The 20,257-nt window shown below is 41.2% G+C and overlaps 1 protein-coding gene across 5 annotated transcripts in view; it reads left to right on the plus strand.

The window, feature by feature from the left end:
• The window catches only part of FGF10 (fibroblast growth factor 10), a 145,887-nt gene that overhangs the window by 69,181 nt on the left and 56,449 nt on the right, over positions 1-20,257 (plus strand). The window contains exons 1-3 of one of the 5 annotated variants that reach the window (XM_085042237.1): positions 13,906-14,095; positions 14,569-14,643; positions 14,929-15,328. In XM_085042237.1, coding sequence (XP_084898363.1) covers positions 14,992-15,328 — 337 coding nt within the window. In that variant the 5' untranslated portion in view covers positions 13,906-14,095; positions 14,569-14,643; positions 14,929-14,991. Of the gene's footprint in view, positions 1-13,905; positions 14,096-14,233; positions 14,441-14,568; positions 15,329-20,257 lie in introns of those variants that run through there. The other 4 variants (XM_085042236.1, XM_085042234.1, XM_085042233.1 and 1 more) reach the window with 4 other exon arrangements.

Consider the following 20,257-nt stretch of genomic DNA (forward strand, 5'->3'; position numbering starts at 1 on the left):
GGCTGGGAGTAATTTGAAAAGAAAGATGTAATTCAGAAATAGAGAAGCAAATTCAATGCTTCTTAAAATTTGTAACTACATCAGATAAGCAAAAGACCAAATGAACAAATACACAGATGAGTAAAGTTTTATTTTATCATCTATTTTATAATTCCAAGTAAGTGGACACTGTATGAGAAGAAAGAATGTTCTGCATAGATGAAGTAGCAGACTTAGATTCTGGACATTTTGCTCTTACCTCTGCTACTGATCTTCTGTTGCCTCAGCAAGCACAGCTTGTAGCTCAATTTCATAGCATGTAGCATAGATTTCCACTGAGAACCATTTAGAGATGTCTCAGTGTTGTCATAAATTGTATTGTTTATATCTTTTACTGTGATCTTACCCATTGTAAAGACAAAATATAGTTTGGATACGTGGAAGACAATTTATCCCCACATGCAACACATGCAATAAACCCTTGGGCAAATAATGTTAAGCTAGGGTTATTTGTAGAATCCAAAATGGGATTTAAGGCAGACTTAGGCATCTAATCAGTTTAACTTTTGAAAGTCTTCACTCTTTAATGGTCCTAGGAGCATCAGACTTGAACAGAGGTGCATTGGTACCTACAGATAAACTTCTAGTGTGTTAAAATGCACCTGAGCACCTAAAACAGGACAGGACCAAGGAATTCTGCACAGCAGTATATACATGTCATACATACATACATATCATGGTGTCAGCACATGTCCTGCTGCAGTTCTGAAACTAAATCTTCTTATTTCAATGAGTAATTCAATCCAATGAGTGTTAACAATCAAACAAATTGATTGAAAATTGAGACAGACTTGAATATCAGTGTGTGTTTGAACTGCTGTGGATTAATTTTTCATTAGGTGCTCATAAAATGCCTAAACATACCATGGAGCAATAACTGGAACCCAGATCTTCTAGGGGAAAGGTTTAGCCTTAGACCACAGCTAAGGCTAAGCCACAGCACCGGACACATGCACACAAAGAAGAAAAATTACATTAGAATTTATTAAGAAGAGGAAGACAGATTTCACCAAACATAGCTTAAGCCCTTTTTGGACTGCAGATCAGACTGAAATCTGCTTCAGGAAGAAGGATTTGAAACCAGAAGTCCTATCACATTAGCAAGGACTGTGGGTGAAAAGTGATTTTCTCTTCTGGTTCAGATCTATTTCAAATTATTACTTCCTACTTCATTTGAACAAAGATTTACCTGAAGTGCCTATATATTCAAACAAGAAGAAGGGGTCATCCCTCTGTATAGAAACAGCACCCCGATCTCCTACAGAGTGGTAACTAGGGCAGAATGCTTTCTCTTAGGTATACATCTAACAAATTAGATGTACCAAGCTGTAGCTTCTTTTACGGGAACCAAGCATCTGATACTTACAGACCGTGATGATGAACATCACAGGTGCTGAAACCTTTTATTGTGAACAGATTCTCCCAGTAGCTGCATTGCACAGAAACAGCTCACTCTCAACATGAAGGTGCCTCCAGATACCCAGTAATTATTGGCAGTTCTTGCAGTGTTTCAGCTCAGATTCTGACTTTGTAATTCATACATTTTCTCATAAAAATGAATGTTTTAGGTATCTTACACTTATCAGTAAGACAGTCAAGTTATAATCCCCAACTAATCTGAGTCAAACACTGTATGTGTCTAGTTCAGGTCCTAAGTACCTTAACCTGCTGTCATATTTATTACAGCTAATTCCTAGAAAGTTGCAAAAAGCTGCTGGTAGGAGGGGTGGGGAGTGAGGGTGTGTCACACAAACACTTCCGAAGAATTTGAATCAGCACATATTAGAGCTACCTGAGTTTTTATTATTTATTTTTTTGTTTAAATGCTGGCTGACTATGTGATTCTTGGTCTAATTCTCTGTTTCTCATATCCATTATCTTTATAGAAAATAGCCCAAAATCTGGCTCAATACAATCAGCACTGTCAAATTTTTGATGCAATTCAAAACAGCAGAGGTTCTGTGAGTAAACAGGCTTCAGAACTGGTCTTGGACCACTTACAGGACATGGATTGGTAATGTAGCCTTGAGTAAGATTGGCAAATAAACAGCATCATGAGAGAAGAAGCTGCTCTGAGTAAGATAGCATCTTGTGACTAACTACTCCCTTTCTGTAGAGGCTGATAATATCACCAGCAAAAGATTCCTCCTCTAGCTCAGTATTAGAGGAGTAAAAAGAACTTAGTCTACCTGTTATTATCTGCTACCACCATCTCCAGCTAAATACCTTGGTGCATCACACACAGCTCCTCCTTATGCTTTCATTGCAGACTCATGCCCTAGACAGCAGAACAAGGGTAGCTGATGAGGTATGCTTTTTCTCAGCTCTAAGGATGCATTCTTCAGACTAATTGGTTGCAAATGTTCACTTAACAAAGCAAAGTTATTCATATGATACAGTAATGCAATTGTGAGTCCTGAAGACTTTAAATGTTATTCACTTGTCTTTCTAAATCAAACTCACACAGCAATTATTATGGAAAAAAGTCAGTACTTAAAGCAAATGTCATTTTTAATCAAGGGGAAATTCATATCCCAGAATTTAATGGATTGTTAGCATTCTTTTCCTTTTTTTTTTTTACCCAGAGAGCAAACCTTTATATAGCTAGAGAAAAAAACCCAAGGACTAGAAATAAAAGTAGAAGCCTTTTGCTGTTGTAGTATTAATTTTTCACTAAGATGTGATCAAAGATCTCATATTGTCTCACAGGTATTCTGTACACTGTGTAAAACAAAATGCTAAATCAAATTCTTAGTGGATGTGCACACATGATGCAATTATACAACACTCTCAAAAATACAAAAAAAAAATCAGCATACATTGAATGAGCAATAACTGCTGTCTTTCTTAGTCAACATTGGGAATTTCCAGGGAATTTCTAGAATTGCCACACACTGATGTATCTTCTGCAGTTTGGTCAGTGCAGGAAAACCACACAGATTCTGTTGAAGTCATCTGCCTAGAATCAACTGAAATTTGAGTCCTGTTTATTCTCCAAGTTTAGCAGAATTAGAGTTTTAGGGAGAGGATCCTCATAAGAAGAAATGGAAAATAAATTATTGTGAAAGGATGAGAGAGCTTGTTCTGTTCTTGCTTGGGCTGTAGTTTTGCAGAAGCTGTCACTTAGTAATGCAAGCATTTTGTTAAGCTTTTAATTGAAATCTATTTGTTTTCCTCAAAATCAGAAAAACTGTAGCTAAAGAATCCAGCAAGCATTTAAATAAGTCCCTGCGCCAGATCAGGTCCACGTAGAACAACCCAACAAATTCCTTTCTAACTTCCTTTTGAAACTTCCTTTGAAAATGGTCTTACAACCTACTGGTTCTTCACAATGCTCACCAAAAGCACTGAAAATTCTGTCCACAACAATGAATTTCTCCTGAGAGGATACATAATGGCTACTTTGGTACCATTTTTTTCAAGTTACAAAAATGTTAGTGTCTTTCAGATTTGAAAAAGTGCCTTTGAAAATTAATTTTTCAAGTCTTATGTTTTGGTAATTTTTACTATCTTAAAAGTCTTTAGAATCTCACTCCTGATACCCAGACTTCTAACAAAACAATGCAATATCTGAAAAACTTTTTACAGGCTAGCTGAATGTATGAGTAGGAAACAATGAATAAATCTGCCCTAAGAGTACTTCACCACACACATAGCTTTGAGCACAGGTGCTGTCATGCTGAAATTTATTGGGATATGCAGCTGCTTAAGCACAGGCATAAGAGCCACAAAGAATCACAGAATGAGTAAGGTTGCAAGACTCCTCAGGGAGTCACCTGGTCCAACCTCCCTGCTACACCTAGAACATGTTACTCAGGATTTTGTCCAGATGGTGCTTGGATAGCTCCAGTGAGAGAGATGCCAGGACCTCTCCAGGCAACCTTTTCCAGTGTGTGATCACCCACACAGTAAAGAAGTTCTTCCCCATGTTCAGGTGGAGCTTCCTGTGCATCAGTTTCTCCTTTTCCCTCTTGTCCTATTGTTCAGCACACTGAGCAGATCCTGCTCCATCCTCTGACCTCTCCCTGCACACACTGACAGACACTGACGAGGCTCTCTCTCAGTTGTCTCCTTGAGACTGAACAGGTCCAGTTCCTTCAGCCTATCCTTGTAAGAGAGATACTTCAGCCTCTTAATTGTCTTTGCAGCTCTCCCCTGGATTCACTCCAGGAGTTCTATGTCTTGTCCTGAGGACCCCTGAGCTGGACACAGCAGTCCTGACATGGCCTCACAAGGGCTGAACAGAGGAGCATGATCACCTTCTTCGACCTCCTGGCACTGTTCTTCCTAAAGCAGCCCAGGATCCTATTGGTCTTCTTGGCCACAAGGACACACTGCTGGCTCAGGGATGGATTGTTGTCCACCAGGCACCCCAGGTCCTTCTCTGCAGATCTTTTCAGCAGTTCAGCCCCAGCCTGTGCTGGTGCCCAGCTGCAGGATCCTCCTTCGTTGAACTTCAGACAATTCTTCTCTGTCCCTGTCTCCAACCTGCTGAGGTCCTTCTGAAGGGCTGCACATCTCTCCAGGGTACATCCACTCCTCCCAGTTTCGTATTGTCTAAGAAATTTTCTAGAAGGCTGGCAAAGGGCTCAAACTTCTGCAGGACCAAGCCCAGTTTTGCTTGAAGATTTCTTACAGATTAGAGGATAATATTTACGAATAGTGTTCTCTATGTCATGATTTCATGAGTTGATTTGTATCTGCTTCTCTGACATCAGTCTCAGTAGTGACATCTTCATAGATGTGACTCATATATTTGCTCTTGTTGTAGAGGAAAATATATTTTACATATTAACTGATGTTGACTGATTTGCTTTTGTCAGAAACCAGTCTGGATGTGGTCATTCTTGGTGGCAGGTCACTCCCTACTCCCTACTCTATGCAGTGTTCAGAAATGACATCTAGATGTGTCAGTCATCAACCAAAATACTGGGAGACAACACCAGCCTCCACTTCTCTGCCAACGTTTCATGTCAGGAATAGGATAGGCTGTTTTCAGGGTCCACAATACTGTGAGTCTCTGAACAGATCTTCAAGGACAAGTTTACATTTTGGAGGATGTCTGGCTACTCCCTAGATCCCATCTGATTATACTAAAGAGTTGCAAGACATTTCTCCTGAAAGCCACCAGGGAAAAATTGTCCACTGCAGCTGAGCACAAGCTACTTGTCTTAGACTTCTGGAGGAGCACAATTTACTGCAAACCATAGAAAAACAAAGAACTTTAGCTCCCTCTTTCCCCTCTCCCCAGAAACCTCACTTCTGGTAGTTTATCTGATGATGTGATTTCTTGACAAAGTGGTATTCGTGTCCATAGAGAACCATGGCTAGGAAGATTGTTTGGTAATCAAATGGTATGCTTTGAATCAATATGTTATTTGTAAATGCTTTTGAAAGTTTTTGTAATTGCCATTCAGCAACCATGAATCTAGCCAGTTCTCTCTCATACCTAGATTTTTTGTAGGAAACACTAACCTGGCACTTTACTAACTAAGTGAATACTAGAATTTTTAAATAGTTGAAGTGTTTTCTGGCTTTATGATGTGTACCTGACACAACCACTGACAAGCAAAGCTGACCTGGGGCAGTCTGAAGCAAGGGTCACCACTGTTTCATTAAATTGTTTGTACAGCAGACTCACAGAAGTTCAGAAGATGTTAAAAGCACTGGTCTTAGATGTCTCAGAAGCTAAGCAAATCTTTTTACCCATATGTAATCTCTGGAGGTTGCAAATTAGCCTATTCAGCCCTTCCATATGCTCTCTTCTGCTTAGACAGCATTTTGAATGTAAGTGGTGCTTTTTGCAGTCAACAGACAACATTTGCCACAACTAACTTGCCCTTTTTTGTTTATATTTATATAATTTATACGGAGAGAAATGGCTCCAAGATAACAGTTTTTCACAGTAACCCCGTGAATAGGAGGACTTGGTGAGGCAGGGCTGGAAGGAATACTGGAGGCAAGGCAGCATCATAAACAGAGTAGAAGAGAAAGAATGGAGGTAACCCTCCTTCCTTGACCTCCTGCCTTCATTCTCTGGGTGCATGAAGTCCTTGTACAGTTTTGAAAACTACTATGAGCTTTTACCATATATGCAGGCTTCTATTGCTTGTTATGATCACTAATGTCTCTTGCTATCACCAAACCCAGACTGCTTTAGGGGGTACGTACCTCTGAGCTGCAGTGAAAACAAAAAAACCCCAGAAACCAAAAACAAAACCAAAACACAAAAACCAAAATCAAAACAAACAAACAACAACACAAGACCAAGCCAAACAAACAAAACAAAAAAAAAAAAGCACCAAAACACAAGACCTTGTTTTGTTCATATTTAGAAAAATCCAGGGAAGGTATTTTACCAATTATTGGCATGCAAAAAACAATATGTGTAATTTTCAGTTTCTTGCTTTGAACTACACGTAGGATACATGAAATGTGATGTCAATTTTACTGAATATGGCATTTAGGAGCTAATCATTATCATCAGTAACTGACAAAATGGTAAGATCTGCAATGACTTGGATCTATGTGGCCAGTTGTTACCCATATGCCGTAAAGAAAAATAATCTCCTTAAGCCTTGCAGAATGGATGACTGCTCTTCAGAGAGTTGCTTAAATCTTTAACATGCTGCAAACATTTTAAATAATGCTGGAAAGAAGATACCATATTGTTATCCTTTGTCTCTGTGTTTGATCTTAATAAAAAGTTAAACAATCTGCTAATAAATATAGAACTAATTAAGCTGCATTTTCAAAACCATAATCAGCAGCTGGAAAGTACCCTACAACAGACGAAAATCATCTTTTAAAAGATCACAACTCAGCAATAAGCTGACTTTGGGGGACTCATTCTTTGACACAGAGACTAGAAAGCAGAAGGATATGGCTGCTCTTTCTGAAATCCAGGACTAAATAATAAAGAGTGTATCTAGCTGGGCAATTATATCCAAGTGATCATGTTCCTACTAATAATATTAAGGGTTCTAATATGCCCTAAACTGCACAGCATTTGGGAAAAAGTCCTGTATGTTCCAGCTGACTCCACTTTTGGTACTTGTCTTCATGATATCTTTGGTGAGATGTGTTTGTCACACGTATATGAAAAGGTACAGCCTTGGGAAAGGTGGTGTCCAGCCGTGACAGCAATTATGTGGAAATGCAGGTGGAATGTACCCTGTGAGAGACACTGCACTGCACATCTCCTGGTGATGCCACGCTCGGGAAGGCTGACACCTGCCCAGCCTGGCTTCGCAGCAGCTCCCGCCCTGCTTGCACTGCAGGAGCCTCGGGGAGCGGTCCCTTCCTTCTCGGCCACGCTCTTCTCTGCTAGCCAAGGGCTTGCTTGCATCACCCTTCCTCACGCTAAGAGGTGCTTTCTCGCACAAGTTATCCCAGTGACTGCTACAAATTAGCTGACAAAGAGGAGGCAATGTGTGAGCTCCCCCTGCAATGTGTGAGCTATTAACCAGCTCAGAGGGAGCCCAGCTGGCTACCCTGGTTGCCTGTGGTGAGGCAAGCGTGTTCAGCTGTTGGGCTGATGTTCCTAGCTGTCAGCTCTGTTTCAAATACTTCCACTAGCAAAGCCTGGAATTGACTTATTCACTCCCTTTCAGTAGCACTCAAGAAGGATGGAGCTGTGGCGTTTTATTATGGCTTTTTTGCCTTTCTAAAGGGGACTGCGGTTGGACCCAGGTAGATTACTGGAGTACTGGGTAGTTAGCACTTTGCAGGGTACACCCCTCTGTGTGTGAAAAAGTATGTATAACTTTATTGGTTTTATCTGTTACCTCCCCCACCAAAAAAAAAATCTTTTTCCAGTAAACAGACACCATTAAAAGATACAGACACCATTAAAAGATACAGACATGGCATTTGGGTACCAAATTATCTCTGTTTCTGGAGAGTCTCCTCCAGGGAATGGAAGCTTCAGTGTCACTGAAGAGCTGACACCATGTTCCAGCTGAAGGCTTAGATCCTGGACTAGTGAAAATATTTACAGTGTGTCCTGAGAAAAAGTTGTATAAATAGTTAGATAAAACACTAGCTGGGACGTAGCGGGGATCATTACCATTGCCATTAGTCATTACATGGAATACTCACAGGTGTATAGATTTATGTGGAATGTATGTCAGAATGCTCAAAGTATTTCCTCAAAGCTTTGGTAGGATTCTCCATGGAAAATGCAGGCTTATATGACACTGAGTGGGAGGAGAAAATAATTTGCAAAGGCCAAATGGACATTTGCCTCTTCTTGGCTGTTTCTGGCTGTTTTGTTCTCAATTGCTCATATTTATAGGAGAATCTAAGTGGTCCTCATTCATGGTAGTATGAAAAAAGAAAAACAAATCCCCTAACATTAAAGTACCTCCTTGAAAATACTGCCTTTTCAATTACATTTGTGCCACAGAGTAGGCAAAACTAGCTGCCAGAAGACCATTACTAAACACGGTGAGTGTCCTACCCACACACATAGCTACTTATGGCATTGCAGCTCAGTGTCTGGGGGTCTGTTATCTCCTCTTGCTGACCTTCACAGAATACATTTTTCATTGAGTTCTTATTCTTCTCTTAATAGCTATATTTACCAAACAAATATCATGCAGGTATTTTCAAATGTCATACATCTCTTTGCAATTTTTTTTTGTCAGACACGATATAACTATAAATATACTTTGAAGGAATAGCTATAATTGGCATTTTAGAGAGAATAAACCATTTTCTTAATTGTTTGCTTGAAGCACAGCATTAAGACAGTTTTGCCAATGCATCCATGAGAGAGACACATGCACACTATTTATCTAAGTAAGGCAGCAAAACCCTCCTGGTCCCACAATTTATGTGTCTTTTCACAAGATGATGACCTGCTCAGTCCTAAGGGCTGCTACCTTTAATGAACGGTTTCTCAAAAGAAAAACATGAAAAAGGGTAAATTCCAGTTAATCATTACCTATCACCTGTGGTAGTGCTAGCCCAGCCAGCTCTTTGTTCCACCAGATCCCACGGAGAGAGTAGCATCTCACTCATCTGGAGGACTCAGCCCCAGCCTGGGCAGGGCACTTGGCCATTCTCACCAGTGACTCTGCAGGCTGGGGGAACCATCTCTGGCTGAACTACATCTTGCTTAGCCCAGACACCTTTTCCTTGTGTCTGTTATGTCTGACCTAGAAGTGCAAATGGTTTTGAAATAAAAAAGAAATGGTAAAACATTCATTTTATTGACCTTTGCAAAACTCTGCTTGAGGAGTTCTCCAGTTTTGGATACCTGGTTGGAAAGGAGTGTGCACAGAAGAGCCAAGGAGTGTGCTCTCACTACCAAGTCCCACTAAAGGCAGCTAAAATGGTGTTCTGATTTTATATGTCTTATTCCAGCTGCATACACATAAATAAGTTGCACCCCTTTCAGTCTTGATCTTTGACAACTTAGAAGTTGAGCTGATATTTCATTCTATACATAGCACTGGAATAACATTAGTATTTTGACACTCCTTAAATTACATGGAGGTACATGGAATGGTAACAAATAGAGATTAAATTGTCATTTTTCAGAAGAAAAAAATCTGAAATTATTACTTTTTTTTCTCAAGCTTTAAGACATTTTATTCAGATAAAATGCAATGGCCTTTAATCTTGGTTGCTGATGGGCATGAACTCCACAGTGTAAATATTTCAGCACGAAGCACTGTATCTCAAATCAAACAAATTGTCTCATTGATGGCCAGTGCTGTGTGCCACTGCCTTTTCTTTGTAATTCAGGGACTCAGTACTACATGCAGAAGGCAGAGTGGCTGGAAAGTGCCCAGTGGAAAAGGACATGAGGGTGCTGGTGACAGCAGCTGAACATGAGCCAGGGTGTGCCCAGGTGGCCAAGAAGGCCAATGGCATCCTGGCCTGGATCAGCAATGGTGTGGCCAGCAGGATGAGGGAAGTGAATGCCATGTTCAGTTTTGGGGCACTCACTAGAAGAAAGACGTTGAGGTGCTGGAGTGAATCCAGAGAAGGACAATGGAGCTGGGGAAGAGTTTTTGGAACACAAGTCCTGTGAGGAGCAGCTGAGGTATCTGGGGGTGTTTAGCCTGGAGAAAAGGAGGCTCAGAGTGACCTCATCACTCTCTACAACTGCCTGAAAGGAGGCTACAGCCAAGTGGGGTCAGTCTCTTCTCTCAGGCAACCAGCGACAGAATGAGAGAACGTGGCCTCAAGTTGCAACAGGGGGGTTTAGGTTGGACATCAGAAGAATTTCTTCCCAGAAAGGGTGATTAGGTATTGGAATGGGCTGCCCAGGGAGGTCGTAGAGTCATCTGGAGGTGCTTAGGGACAGACTGGAAGTGGCACTCTGTGCCATAGTCTGGTTGACATGGTGGTGTTCAGTCATACATTGGACTTCATGATCTCAAAGATTTCTCCAAGTTGAGTCTGTGATTCTGTGATTCAGTGTTTTGAAATAATACCAAGTTCTGCACTTTGGAACTGATGTACAGAGGGAGGCATCTGAGCCCCGACGGCATTTGGCATTCTACACCTGGTTTCTGGCACAGCCACCTCTTTGGCAGTGACAATCCTGGCCAAAATCTCTCTCAATGAAATCACTGGCAAATTTCCCAACACCTTGAGTAAGAACAGAATTGAGTCCCATGACCAGAAGATGCATGTGCATCTCTCATCATTCTGTAAGCGGCAGATGTTCATGATTGCAATCTAGCAATCTAAACTGAGGGGCTGGTGACATCTGAGAGTGAGTTCACTATACTAACACTTGAAGATATAAACAGAACTTATTTACAACACCAAAAAAGATAAGGCTTTGACTAAGGGAAATCATGAAGGGCAAAATTTATTCCAATTATGTTAAAATATTCCTTCTCTGATTCAAGTCACCTACTTAGCAAGGGAAAAAGAAAAAAACAAAATCCAACCCAAAAAAACCCAAATATCCCTCCTTGCTGATCAAAAGACAAAAATATTACATAAACTATTGCTATAAGCATTAAAAAAAAATTAGCCTATTTTTCACTGCAATTCACCTGTGCAGCTCATTTCCCTGAACATTCTTTAGAAAGAAAACAGCTCAGAAAGAAAATTCTTATAGTATATTCTCTGCTTTTCACTAATTTTTTTAGAAAGTGTTTTCCTAATTTCATTCTGGATGGGTCAGTGTAATTAATCATTTATAAAACTGCAGTGCATTAAATACTTCACAGAATTTTACAGTGGTAAAAGGCAAAACAGAAGCACTGCTTTTGAAGCAGCAGGTACCATTTCTAGTCTAGGACGTGTACTGAAGGTAGCTGCTTTTCAAGCTTAGAATGGAACAATTAATAAAGAAACCCATTAAGGTCTGATTGTTGCTGCTAAAAAGGAAGGTTGAATTTCAGGCCTTTGAAGTAACTGAGAATGATTCAGGCCTCATTACAGAGATATAATCTACATTCATACATTTATGTTAGTGATTCAAATCTATTGGGACAGATTGAATTCCGTTAAATAGTGCATCTTTCCTGTGGAACTTTTCTCAGGCTTTCTCAGGCTAACCTAAGAGGTGACCTGACAATACAAAGTAGTGGGGTATTTAGGGATTCAACTGTGCTATAAAAGAAAGGCTATACAGAAAGTAGAAAAAAGAATGAGATATAATCTAAAAAGCTATGTCAGCTTTTCATTAGGACTCTGTTTTGTAAATGCCCTCCTTGTCATCACACAGGATAGAAAAGGACTCTATGCATTGCAATACTTTAAAGTACTGCCCTGAATATTGCACCTGCCAGAAGCAGATTTTATATGAAATTCTGCACATGTTGAATTTTCTGTTCTTAAGCACAAAATATTACAACCAATATACAAATAGTCACGAGTAGAAATCATTTAAGCAGAACTCTTCTTGAGTAAATTCAAGACATTTCCTACTTTTCCAGTGTTAATTATACCTGTTTAATCCCCAAACAATTTTTATCTCCCACCAGAGATCCTAAAATGCCGATGCACTTTATTTTCCAGCATTTGACAGGAAAAAAACAAATGTCTTCAAATCTAAAACTTTAAGATATTATAGAAATTGTTTATGATTTAAGCTGTTGGAATCAAAATAACTTCAGTTTTTAGAAATAATGTGTTGTATCCTTGACACAGGCAGCATTGAGACATTGACAAAAGCTTTGCAGACATACATGTAAGCTGTCAGGCATTCACAGGAAGAAGTGGTTTGCTTTACATTTTGTTTTATCTGGTTTTTTTTAATCAATTAACAAAAAGAAAAGTCTTTGGCAAAAGGAAAGCCTAAATCAGATTTACAAAAAAAAAAAAGAAAAAGAAAAGAAACAAAGAGTTCTGAAATGCTTTGCACTCAGTGCAAATACATGCAGAATAAATACTCTGAAGTACCATAAACAACATCGTAAAACATATTGATTCTAACATTAAATGGTTTCATTTTTAAGGCTGTTTAAATGTCACCCCCAGCAGCTGAACACATAAATTTAGGAACCAACTCTCTCCAGAATAAACACCATAATTGGAGAAAATAATTTCTAATTTCTGTTGCGAAGTTAACAATATATTTAACATCCTAATCTAATGAATCTGTCCAATTTTAGAACTGTTTGTTCTTTCCTGCATTTTCTGCTGTTTAAACTAAGATTTATTCCAAATGCCAAATGGAATCACATAGGAGGTTCTCCATTGCATTCCACTGATCTGCACTATTTAGCTACCTCTATTTTGAAAACCTTTGGGGTTTATACATTGAGGTAGTCATGGTGTTTCTGTACCTTTTTGTCTGATACTCCATTCTGTTAGCAAATGTTCCATTTACTTGTGTTCCAATACAGGTATTTAACAATGCTAAATACTGATTACAATATAATAACTTGCATGCTGCCCATATCCTGTCAGTTTCTGATGCTTTATTCTGGTGTTAAATGATGGTACATCATATGGAAGATGCTCGTTAGTTACTGGGAAAGTTGACAGTTCACTGACAGGCTAGAAATATTAATCTGTCATAACATTCAGTATGTGAAATTATAAAATCACTAGAAGAGATGGAATCATATGAAAAACCAACAACATATGCCCCTCCAGGAAAATAATAACTTGAAAAATTACTTAAAATAGCCTTGAAAATGGAAAAATTGTTTCTTTCTGGCAAAGGAAACTGCATTAGTTTTTAAAAAAATTAAAAAGACAGCAAAATATTCAGACAGATTTTATGGGGAAACCTTTGCAATGCCAATAAAATCTCTTTTGCTTTGAAGTCAGACGCGTGATTCAGTAAACGACTCATGTTAGCAATTAGAAAATGGTCATTTAGGGCCCTGATTTCTTTTGAGACAAGGAGAGTGAGGGTGGGGAAAGAGACACAATAAATCTTGAGAGGCTTAAAAGGAAGAGGAGGCTAAAGTGTGAACTTTTTATTTCAGCAACGGAAGCGAGAAATCAGTGATTCATTGAAGGAGGGAGAAAGACCTCCATGGAAGCTGGCAGAGAAGAAGGAAAAGGAGCTAATTATGTCCCTTCCCTTTTTACTCTCTCTGACCAGCATATAATCTGCTTTTCCAGGGTCTGCCTGTAGTACATACTCCTTTCCAACCTCTCCACCCAACCCCTCCTCCAGCGGGGGGGAGGGGGAGATCTAGCAGGCAACAAGCTCCAGGTGGCTTTCTCAATCACTTCACTGCCAAAAAAAATAAAACCCTCCGCTAGAAAACAAGTTGGGGTTTTGGGGGGTTGGTTTTTGTTAGTCTGGGGGTTTTTTTAGGAGACGAGGTTGGTTGGTTGGGTTTTTTGTGGGGGGGGGAGGGGGGTAGGGAGAGTGGGGGAAGAGTGAAGGGGGAGGGAAGCCTCCCTGGAGGGGATTGGTTCAACTTGGAAGACAGGGAAATTAGTAAAGCATGAGTCTCTAAGCCATGCTGGTGGCCGGCGCTCCGAGGAGAAGGACGCTTTAGGAGCAATTAGCAGCGAGCCGAAGGCGGCGGCTGCCGCGGCCGCCGCAGCCCGGGAGGAAGCGAGGGCAGCTCCCGGGGCTGCCTCCGCAGCAGGCACCGCTCGCTCCAGCTGCAAAAAGGTTTCAGATGTCCCACCGCTGCCTGACCCCCTGCAAATAAGGGCTGACCACCAGAGGCACATCCCACCTCTGACTTGTAATCGCTGACATTTAGGCTACAGCTTCCAACCTGTTTACAACCAAAGGGGGAGGGAAAGGAAGGGCGGGGGGACAAGTTGGGATTTCTCCCTCTCTCTTTCTCTGGGGATTTTTTTTTTTTAATACTGTTCTGGAGAATTCAAAGCAAAACAAAGAAACTTCCTCCTCTGGGGTTGTCAGTGAGAAAAGGACGAGTTGTGCAACTGGTTTGGGATTTGCAAAAAGGCAAGAGGGTGGGGATCAGAAGAAGGTGCAAAGCCACAAAGTGTGAGTGCGTGTGTGTGTAAAGGTGTATGTGTGAAAAATCCATTCCGGCACCCCTCTCCGATAATTATTATTTGTTTTAGTTGTTGTTTTTGTTGTTGTCATTGACTTTGCTGTCGTCTATTTTTCAGACCTTTCTGCATCTAAGATGGTGAAGAAAGGAGTGAGGAAGAGAACAAAATAACTACTGGAAATCCTCAAACCAGGTTGGGGAGTGTGTGTGCATGTGGGGGGGTGGGGAAGGGAAAAAGGAAAGAGGATTAACCACAGCAACCCCCCCACCCAAAAAAAAAAAAAAAAACAAACCACCAAACCAACACCCAACAACTCTTTTTTCTGAGGGAGGACTCGAAGGATTAAAAGGCAGCAACTTCTGAGGCGATTTGTCCCCTGAGTTATGGATGTTGGTGCACTTACTTCAGGCCAGATCAGAGCTCAGAGGAATCTAACCAGAAGCAGCAACCACCGTCTCTCCACTTGCCTTTTACCAGGTTTTACCCTTCCAGTATGTTTCATTTGATAAGACATTTTCCAGCGCCCAGAGTTTCAGTACAATGTGCAAATGGATACTGACAAATGGTGCCTCAGCCTTTTCCCACCTGCCTTGTTGCTGCTTGCTGCTGCTCTTCTTGGTGTCTTCTGTGCCTGTCACCTGCCATGACCTCAGCCAGGACATGCTGTCCCCGGAGGCCACCAACTCCTCTTCTTCATCATCCTCCTCCTTCCCCTCGTCCTTCTCCTCTCCTTCCAGTGCGGGGAGACACGTGCGGAGCTACAATCACCTCCAAGGCGACGTGCGCAAGAGGAAGCTCTACTCTTACAACAAGTACTTTCTCAAGATCGAGAAGAACGGCAAGGTCAGCGGCACCAAGAAGGAGAACTGCCCCTTCAGTAAGTACGGCTGTGCCGCCGCGCTGCCGGGCAGCGGCTGCTGCGCCCCGGGCGAGGCTCGCCGGCCCCGAGCGCCCGAGCCCCGGGCTGGGGAGGGAAGCCAGGGAGGGCGCGCAGGGCAGAGTCGGGTGGGCTCAGCACGGCTCCTCGGGGCGCCGCTCCTCGCCAGCCCGTAACTGCGAATCTCTCCGGTTACATTTGTTTTGCAAATGGCCTCGCTGAGCACCGTTTGTTTCCTCGCCCGGCAGAAGAGCAAATTAGAAAGATTTGCAAGGAAGTGGCGCGGAGTGTGTGGGGGACATTGTCTCCCGAATCTGAAAATCATTATCCCCTGTCATTAGTGCGCCTTGACGAGAGCGCTGCATTGGAACAATTAATCGATTGCCCGCACGCACACCCTCGTGCCCTCCGCTCCCCGGTCCGCGCTCCCTCCGCCCGGCTGCCGGGGCAGGGTTGCTTGTCCCGCGGGCCGAGGGCTTGCCCGGGTGCGCTCCCGCAGCGGGGTGCCCGGCGGCGCGGGGAGCCGGTGCGCGGCCGCGCTGCCGCCCGCGGTGCGGCGGAGGCGGTGCCGAGCTGCGCCCCGCCGGTCCCGGGCTGCAGCGCCGCTATACCGCTACTCGCTCCATTGTAAACATCTGGGGCTGCCTTCCCACAGACCTCACACGCGTTTCATTGTCCTTTGCTTGCTTGCTTTTTTTTTTTTTTTTTTTAATAAATTATTTCAGAGCAAAAGTCATATGGCAGTCCCCGTAGCTGAAGTTTCGAGTTTTTCTCCAGAAATAATTAGATGCTTAGTAATAGCATGCTTCTGGAAATGTATTTTTGGCTGTTATTGCTAGAAATGAAACCTTTACTTGGTTTTCTTGCCTGTGCAATCTCAAATTGTAACTGTACTAAATCACAATATATTGCTTTCTTTTGCAAGTCTTAACTGACTATATCCCACTATAGGAGCATGCTGAGAAAGTAAGCTCTATTATGCAACTCGAGGAAACTCTCACACTGTCTTTGCTGGTGAAGGACCACACTTTGGGTCTTGTGTTGTTTTACATAAACCCAGATAAACCTGGGAATAAATCTTATGTTAAATTAAAACAACTGAAAGTGAATTAAGTAGATCCCTTGTTGGCTAATGTGTAAAATATGGAGTAGTTCAGCAGGTTGCAGTGCTGTATGATAAACACTGCTGTTAATTCAGCTGTATTTCTAGTAAATACCCATAATATAAGCTTACACAGAGGGAGAAAAGGCCTGGAGTATCATATGTCGCTTCTTCACTTGCTCCACCTTGGAAGTTCAGGCTTTATCATGCACTCTAATATTTGTAAATGCTTTAGATGTCAAAGCAGCTGAAGCTTACCATCTCTCTTTCTGTATGTCATAGAAAGGCAAACTCTTAAAAAACAGAGCTGTGAGGGAGGCTTAACTTTGGTGAATTTGTGTGGAATGAGGTCCTAGAGCTGTTTCTTAGATTATCTTTGGATTTGGAGGAGAATAGCATCCCTAAAATGGGATTCTGAAAGCTTTGTGTGCATGTCTGAGAACACCAGACCACACTGCTGCCAAAAAGGGCTGTAAGGTGCCCACTCTGACAGCAGTGTACTCAGGGAGGTAACTGCATGTCTGAGCAGTCCCACTTAGCCAGCAGAACTGCTCAGTGAGTAAATCCATCTGCACGCTTGAACTTTTGCAAAATCTGGCCAAGAAGATGTAGAAAACACTGAAATGCACATATACACATCCTACCTTTTCAGTCCACATTCAAGAACAGCCCCCTGCAACTATGGGAGGGGGTGTGCATGGTGTTTCCTCGTTTTCCAGTCGGTGCATCAGAAATTGGCCATTCTGATGATTCAGTCAGAGTTGACATTCTCAATGATGTCATGGTTATTGTCACCTCTGCAGAGTTATCTGCTGAAAGAGTGGAGAATGCCATTTGTTTCATATAAAAGCAAAACAATGCCTTTATTATACATAATTGTATCCCATAAGTGAAGATTGTGTGCAGTGAAGAAAGGACTGCCATCATCTTAAAACCTGTAGCTTCCCTACTGCACTTACATCACAGACCTAGTGTACATCCTTCAATACAAAACAATTATGTTCCAGTTGACAGAAGTAAGGGTTCTATGTTGTTGATTAATTGTCATTGTAATATGCAGTGTGAAATTGTGTTTTCTGTAAAAACATAGTCTGAGACCATTTAAAGATATATTTATTGTGCCTTTATTCAAGGCTGTTTGTGTAGCAAAATTCTGCAAGTGTAAATCTATGTTTTTCACAGCTTCACATGTAGCAGTGCTATCATAATACTTCCATAATCCCCAGCTGGACTGATTCCATGCAAATCTATGGTATCTTTCATATGGTCTGAAATAAGTAATTACATGTGAATAGATTTCTGCCGTGCATAAAGCTAGCCACACAGGCCACTATATTGTAGCCTGTTTCACATTACAGGCTATTTAATCTCTGTAATTAGTTTCTCTCTCTGAAACCATGTCTACCTAAAAAAACCCAAAAAACAACAAACTGCTATTGACACACAAGACTGAAATATTCTATTTTGGAGGCTCATTTTCTCATATGCTAATGCTTAAAATCCATTTATGCTGCAGTAAAGCCTTATCAGTAGGTCAGTAAGATCATGATATGTTGTCTAATTAGACAACAGCTTTCAAGGCTCACTGCCAATTAAGCACTGTCAAGTAAGAACAGTTGGAGAAAGTCAGGATAAACATTAGAAAACAGGATTTAGTCTCCAGCCTTTAAACAGCTCCAGCAGCATTCATAGATTTGCTCTATAAATATTGCGTAGAGTGCACTAAATTAAAGTTTACTCTGGCAGCTGTATTCCAGCTTGATTGCTTGGAACTCTTCCATCATCCTTTCTCTACCAGGTAGAGTACCAGGTGGTTCCTGACTGTTCTGTCAGAAGACTGGGGGAACTTGCAGCACTTGGCAGAGCTGGAGGGTGTCTGTCACTAGATAGATGTAGGACACTTTATTTTATTGTTCCTTACATCTGGAAGTTGGTCCTCAAAATACAACGGCTACCTTGTCGTGCAGCACCACAGCTGTGAAATCCCTTGCCCCTGTTCTTGACAGAGCCCTTTACAAGCACAAAGAGAGCTGTAGTGTTTTCTCGAGGCTTACATACTAGCTGGGGGGAAAACAAATCCAAAAATCCTCCAAAGAGCAATTACAAAAGCTTTCACTACAGCTTGAGCTCTGGGGTCACCAAGAGAAGCTTAAGCCATATATTAAAATTGAGAGGGAACTGCATGTGTGCAAATTCTGACTTTACTCTCACACAGACAGCTCTTGAATAAGACAGTGAAACTCTTTGGGATTAATGGGTGGCACATATTAAAGCTACACGATGTATGATCAGCTGGTTCAAAAATACTTGAATGTAGTCTGAGTGCTATGCAATTTTCAATTGACTTCTAAGGCAACTGTTAACAGTACTGTAAAGCCCACAAAGTCAAATTTGCAGGACAGACCTCATTAGGTGAAGAACAATAACAAAATATATAATACTTCATTAGCAGCAGCTAGCCTGCAGTTTGTGGAGAGAGTTCTGTCTGAGCAAAGATTGCAAGATCAGGCCCTTACTTAGGTACATGTTTAGGGAGTGGAGCCTGTGTCACTGAGCCTGGAGATGAGTGGGAAGAATTTCTGGAGGGATTCCTGCAGGCTTTGGACCAAGCAGTGCTATGCAAAACCCACGGTAGATGGCGGCACAGCCACTGCCTGGTGTCACCTCTGCTCAAAGGAGGTGGACAAGGAGGGTCTGCATCCTCAACTGTATGAGCTAATTTAGTTCAAGCAAAGCCAAAAGGGTTTGCACCAGCAGAGATGCTATTAATTTGCCTTCTGAGCAGCCCAAGTGGGCTAATTCAAGCAAAGGCACTGTGCTGCAGAATAAAAGTATATATCAGGGAAGCTAGCAAGAAATAATTAACCACTTCCCACAAGCTAACCTATTCTGGGCTTTGCTTCTGAGTACTCAATTATCTTTTATAGTAAACTTTAGGAACTCTTGAAGTCCCTGATAGTCTTTGGTTTTGCTTTAGTTAGCGTGGGATAAGCTTAACAACATAGTGAGTGAAAGAAAGAAAGTTTTGAGCCTCATTCTGTAGCCCAAAAGATTGTAAACAACCACTCTTAAGTTGGTTGAACATTACTAATGAGGATTTTAATTGTGTGCATATATACATGGCACATGAATAGAGATTTGTACAATAAATTGGATTATATGCAGAAAAATAGCATTAAATGTGTTTTGATTAAGTATACTTTGTTTAATAGTCACCTTTTTCATCATACTTCAGGTGCAGGAAAATAATAAAGTGCCAATAGGTACCTTAACATCAGTTATGAAGCTCCAAGCAGATTAGAATAATTGGTAAAATATAATCTTTTGCTACTGAACGTTTTGTAAACTAACTGTTTCAGATTATTGACTCCTCTTATGTGTTTGTAAATTAATGTGAGAACTTTTCACTGTTTTTCTGAAGACTGATTAGTGTTTTGCTGGTTTACTCTCCAAAGAGTTCTGTTTTATGGGTCTACCAATTAAAATAATTAAAATAGGAACTAATGCTGAGTAAAGTAATTTGAAATGTAGGCATCTTACTGTGAAATGCATATGTTCCTAAGGACTTGATTTCTCACTTTTGAGTTCGGTGCTTTTTTGGAGGGAGTTGTTTTTTGTTGTTTTGGGGGTTTTTTTGGTTTTGTCTGTAGACTTCAGTTATATAATTTATAACCAGCAGTATAAAACCGTAGGCACTTAGGATTTATGTATGTGGAAAGAATTGTACTATTTAATGTCTACATGACACTCTCCTTGTTGCCCTTACTGCATTCCTGCCTTGTTGGCCCTCCATGCTGATACTGTAGCCCTGTCATAAATCTTTTCAA

The sequence above is a fragment of the Lichenostomus cassidix genome, chromosome Z (genome assembly GCF_008360975.1).
Source record: "Lichenostomus cassidix isolate B80296 chromosome Z, HeHo_3.0, whole genome shotgun sequence".
NCBI classification, from domain to species: domain Eukaryota; kingdom Metazoa; phylum Chordata; class Aves; order Passeriformes; family Meliphagidae; genus Lichenostomus; species Lichenostomus cassidix.